At 44.1% G+C, this 5,924-nt stretch overlaps 1 protein-coding gene across 4 annotated transcripts in view; it reads right to left on the reverse strand.

Annotated features, from left to right (window-relative positions):
• Positions 1-1,140: 1,140 nt before the first annotated feature.
• Eml4 (EMAP like 4) overlaps positions 1,141-5,924 on the reverse strand; it is a 130,093-nt gene continuing 125,309 nt past the window's right edge. For all 4 annotated transcript variants that reach the window (XM_031356744.1, XM_031356743.1, XM_031356742.1 and 1 more), the window contains 2 exons: positions 4,138-4,268; positions 1,141-3,744 (listed from right to left, as the gene is read on the reverse strand). In XM_031356744.1, coding sequence (XP_031212604.1) covers positions 3,283-3,744; positions 4,138-4,268 — 593 coding nt within the window. In that variant the 3' untranslated portion in view covers positions 1,141-3,282. The remainder of the gene's footprint in view (positions 3,745-4,137; positions 4,269-5,924) is intronic.

Raw genomic sequence — 5,924 nt, forward strand, 5'->3', positions numbered from 1 at the left:
CATATTCAGTAAGTAGTAAGTCTCAGAGGCTGACAAGATGCTAGGCCTAGATAAGGTTGTTTGGAGGCTAGAAGCTTCCAGGACTAGGCCTAGGTTAGCAGACAGAGGCAGTGAGCCTCGGAGATGACAATTACTGTGGGTGAATAGTACTTTTACACTATGCTGCATGTATTCTTCAAAAATACAAAAGGGAGAATTTTGTATGTTTTATACTTAGGTTCATTTTGAAATGATAGAGTCAAGCTTAAAACTTGGCTTCCTGTGACTTCTTTCCTCAATTCTTCCAGTGGTGAAACTTTATATAACTGCACACTAACAGGAAATTGTTAGTCACAATAACCCACAGATATTAAGCTCTTTATTTTGACCAGTTCTGGTTTTGATGTCATGTAATCTACATTCAGGTTCAAGCCACTCTCACTAATGTAGCCCCTGCTGGCCTTGACTGACTGGGGCTGTCTCTGCTTCCCCAGCCCTGGGATTAAAGGTGTCTGTCACCACACCTGATTAAAAAAAGGAGGCCTCTCATGGCTGAGTCTGTATGAACAGCTGTGAATGCGCAGTCATCAGCACTGAGTAAGATAACCATGAGGCCTCCTTCCCCCTTATTTCTATGATTATAAATGGTGCAGTCAACTTGGATAGAGGATGTGTACTGTTGAGCCACAATAGAGACAACAGGCATGCCAACCTATTGAGTACAAGGCTTTCAAAAACCAACAACAGGAGGTAGCCAGGTCAGGCAGTAACTAGGTAATTACCAGGACCAGCCAGTGTTAAGACATTAGCAACATCATAGACAGGAAACAAGTGGAAGCTGCACTATTCCCTACTGACTTTTTCAGAAGCAATTTCCTCTGCTGGCATGAGGTTTCTTGCTATCAGGAATTTGTCCACAACAGCAGTCAACTGGTGTCTCCTTCTCCACTACTATCCCTTCTTATATCTGGATAGCCATAGAAAGTACCAGAATAAATCAACTTGGGATACATGTAAAAACATGTAAGAACTGCATATGGGGCATGCCTGTAGTAACTTTCTAGGCTGAGGCAGGAGGATTGCTAAAAGTTTAAGGCCAGCTTAGAATGTATATAGCAAGACGTCTCCGACAACCCTTACCAAACAAACGCAAAGGAAACACTTTAATTATCTTATTTTTTTATCTTCAAAATTTTCTGCCATGACATCGGAATGCATGATAGAAATGGCTCATCTTCACATGAAACACTTGGGTTCATTTTCATTCACAAGTTTTCTAAAAACAAAAAAACAAAAACAATTTCATAATCCCACATCCTTCCAACCATTATCACAGATCTGACCGACATGAAACAGTAGTTGCCAGCCCTAGAGGCTGGAACGCTCTCTGCACATTAGTAGTGTCTTTGGAAACTACCACCCAAGAGTATCATGATTATAAATCTCATTGTACATGGCAACCCCAAAGGTGACAGATGTCCCTAAATAAAGTCCCTGCTTGTGGAGAGCTGCATCCTCCAGGCACTGAAAGAAGCACATTTTCTTCTCCTCGAATTGCTTGTTCATCTCCATTGCATGGATAATTTTGCAAGGACTTGATTTCATCTCCACTGCTAGCTGGTGGACAGAGATGCCTGAAGCCGTGCGCTCTGACACTGGGTAAAGACTAAACTGAAGAAGTCAGGTGGCTTGAAATCTCCTCTTTGGAAGAGAGCTATGTTGAGGTGAGGTGTTTTTTTTTTTGTTGTTTTTTGTTTTTGTTTTTAAACTTAATTAAAAAAAAGTTGTAAACAAAAGGAGAGAGATACATGGACATAGACCTAGACACAGACTTTCACTGAACGCACTTCGCTGTGTGTATCTTACCCAGATACACTGCTCTGTTGTCCCTCCACACACTCTCTGCACAGCGTGTGAATAGTGTCGAGTGTCCTTGGCGTTCACGGAGCGATGGTGACATACCTGATATGTTACTCCTGAGAAGGTACTGGAAGGGAATGACAGTTCTGACGCACTCTGGAATGGCACAATCACGTAAACGCTTGCACACTTAAGACTTCTGAACTTAGAAAGTTACATAATCCAACAACAAAAAAGTAGGAAAACAATGTAGCAAGTTAAAAAAAAATAAACAGTTTTGTAATCAAAGTAAAAACAAACATAGGAAATGCACACGTCAGTAATTTAAGTAGGAAACACATACTTAGGAAAAATAGTTATCTGACACAACTTAGAAAAGCCTAACTTGCCCATGTATACTAGCACATGCCCTGCCCAGACCAAAGCCAGCCATACAAGGGTTGTACGGCTCCCAGAAAAAGGAAAAGCCCACAGACAGTACACCTGCAGAGGGCGCAGCCTATGAGCGGCACTGTGACTACTACATTTCTGTAAAAAAGACATCTTATCTCTTGGTGTAATTTGTATAAAAATTACAACTAGACCAATGAATTTCAAGCACCAATTTGACCATTTAGTGACTATGTGAGGGAAAAGATAGTGCTGAAGGCTAGCGACAATTAGCAGGTCACTATTACAGTTCATCTGTTAAAGGCATGCGGCATTTTTTCTTCTTCCACTCCCTTGAATGCCCAACATTAGAGAATATGTAGGCCAGTGAAGGACTTCTTGGAGAACCAACTCTCTCAGGATCATGGTTTACTATACATTAAAAGCTCTTCAACAAACCAAGGCTTGCTTCTGGGATAAAGCAATCTGTACACAAGCCACTGAGGACGGTTGCTCAGTATAACTTAGAAAGGCAGCGCCTAGGGAGCAGCCACTAGCAAGCATGTCTGGACATCTCGGGTAGTGTAAGAACATGAAGGGTCACAGGAAAGGCAATCGCACTTGGCAATACTAAAACTCTCCTTAGTTAATTAAAACGTTCCTGTTAGACATCTGAGTGGGACGGTATCACAATAAGAGCACTTTTTCCTGCTTTCTTTTTTTGCATCAGGAAAAAAATGGCTGCCTGAGACAGCAACCAATCAAAATGATGGTGCCGGTGAGGCCTCCAGCTGTTTCGAGGAAATCGCATTCAGATAACAGGTTTCTTTCCAATGGGTACAGCTGCAGTTTTGTTTCCAGTATCTGCACCACGCACATTGATTTCTTAGACACACTCACCTGCCAGTCTCCTCCTGCTAGTGAAGTTTGGTTGAGTTGTCAACACCTACCAAACAGTCTCCTGGTTTGCTCTAGCTCACTGATGGCGTACTGGACTGCCGCAGAGTGTCTGATCTCATGGGAAACAAAGCTCCATCACTTCGCAGGTAGCAGAGGAGCTCTGGAGTCTGGAATTTAGCACAGGGGTGTTGTACTTTGCTCCTCCTCAGGCAGCTCAGTTGCTCTCTGCTTCTCACCTAACTCACTAGCAGGCTCTTCATCAATCACCACACCAAGGTCTTCGCTGCCCCACTCGCTCTGCTCCTTGCTGGGCTCTGCGATCTGCTCTAGGCTGTTCTCTACAAGTGTGGGGGAGCTGCTCATTCTGCTTTCTTCTTCAACCGTCCCAGTGAATGGTTGGGAAGGAGGCTGTGGAGGAAGGTTAGACGGCCTGGCATTTTCAGTGGAAGAGGCAGGGGTTTTGGTTAAACTGGTGTCTGTTACGACCTCATTTTGAGGCAAAGGTAACTTTTCCACAAGCTTCCACTGAATGATGCTCATATCCTTCCCACCAGTTGAAATTAGGTGACTGTCATTATGAGTAAAACTGACGTTGGTCACATGGCTGCTGTGGGCACTGTACTTGTGACTGGGAGCCTATAAAATAAATCAGATGGGAAAATTAAACTCATTTTTCCATGCCTGTTTACAGCAATAGAAATTACCAGATTAAGTCAGATTCTGCAAACAGGTTTTACATCAACGCTACAAGGAATTAGAGCTGAGGAAGGTTTTCCTTTTATTATTTCTTTAAAAGGAATGAGAGCCTGGTAGTGCACTCCTGTGAGTCAAAGGCAGGAGAAATGTCGTGAACTCAAGGCCAAAAGACCCTGACTCAGAAGGAAAACTGGAACAGGGCACTAAGAATCGCCCATCCTCTAGTGTGACAAAGGGGACACTGGGCAAGGGTGCGCAGGACATCATCAAGAGAGCTGACAGCCACAGACACCCCACGCAGAAGGTGCGGCAACACTAGTCTGTGGAGCTGACCTTTGCCTTGGAGCAGGGATACTGAAACAGATGGACTTTACAGAAATCATCAGCCACAGCGATCACTCTTCTATTGTGGGATCGAACCAGCGCGTTGATGTCTGTTCCATCGGATCCTTCTGGCCAGACCCCTGGAGAAACATGAGTAGTAACATTGGCCTGAAAACATAACTGATACTACACACACCCCAGCACCTCAAGCCAAGAAACTAGTCTTACCTTGACGGCTTAGACAATGAGCTCCTTAGGAAAAGTTCTCAGTTACTTGTAGAGAAGTAAGAAGTAGGGAAACAGAGCCACTCTGTCAGCAAAGGGGACTAAATGCTCCCTTTTCAGGGAGGTGGGTGCTTCAAAAAATGTTCTCATGGTAGTGCCTAGGCCAGACATTGGTTTAGTGTGCTAAATCCCGCAGAATTGTGTTTGATGAGAACACATACCAACTATGCTTAGCAAGTTACTCTGAGGCGGGGTCATCATGGTCTAAGTGGACAAGCTTCTTATAGGCCAGACAGAAACTGGAAATTTAGAGCTGAGGTACTGAGTTCCTATGGCTGAATCTTACTCAGGAGAACTTCTATTTTTTGTGTGTATGAGTGTTCCCTTACATATGGATAAGCACACCACATGTGTGCCTGGTGATCACAGATGTCACAAGAGGGTATCTGATCCCTGGAACAGAATAACCATTGTGAGGCACAGTGCTTTTAACTCAGTAGTCTACCTTTCTAGCCCTGAGCACAAATTCATTTTTGGGGGGAGGTGGTAAACTTGTGTGTGTGTTAACACACGTGAGTGTGCAGGGGCAGTACATTCAAAGCCAGAGGAAGACGCTGGGAGTCTTACTCTACTGCTCTCTGCCTTGTCCCATGAAGACAGGTCAGTCTTGTGCTGGGGAGAGAGTTGTTAAGCACTGGCTGCTCCTCCAGAGAAACTGGGTCTGGACCCTCTACCTGCATGGTGGCTCACAATCATCTTTAACGCCAGCCTCAGAGGATTCAATCAATGTCTTCTGGCCCCCACAGACACACAAACAAAATATTCTTTATATGTAAAATAAATCTTAAAAGGGGGGAAGAGAGCAGAGTCTTTTATGGAACTGGAAGGCTCACTGTTTTTGTTAGAACAGCTTGCCAGCAAGCCCCCGAGATGTGTCTGTGCTGGCCCCACAAGACTGGGATTATAGGCATGTTCAGGACCATACTCAGCTTTCTGTGTGTGCACTGGAAACGCAAACTCAGGTCTTCATGCTTGCACATAAAGTGTTTTTACCCACAAAGCATCTCTTAGCTTCAAGGTCTTGGCTGGCTGCCAACAACGTTCAGAAACCTGTCTACCTCTCCAGTGATGGGATTACAGTTCATGCTACTATCTATATCTGGTTTTTGCCTGTTAGCTGGGGATCCTCATGCTTATACTGCAAGCACTTTGCCAAATAAGCCATCTCCTCAACTCTATAATTCCCAACTTTTATCTTTAAATAAGAATCTGCTAAAATACACCTTAAGATTTTAAAAAATGGCACTAGGACAAACTCAAGGACACTAAGCAGCAGTAACTCTCATGTATACCACCAGTGGAATGTCATGGCACAGTTACCCAGGCTGTAGTTAATGCCCGAGAAATGAAGCCTTGTCTTAGGAACTCTGTCCACGTGCACAGCATCATGACTCCATGACTCACATAGCTGAGAGGGAAAGCACCTGCCTGATGACCAGATGAACAGAATGTGGTCTCTGCCACTCACAAAAGGGTTCCAGAGTCTCACTATGCAGCAGGAGACAGTTTTT

The sequence above is a fragment of the Mastomys coucha genome, unplaced genomic scaffold (assembly GCF_008632895.1).
Source record: "Mastomys coucha isolate ucsf_1 unplaced genomic scaffold, UCSF_Mcou_1 pScaffold6, whole genome shotgun sequence".
Classification (NCBI taxonomy): domain Eukaryota; kingdom Metazoa; phylum Chordata; class Mammalia; order Rodentia; family Muridae; genus Mastomys; species Mastomys coucha.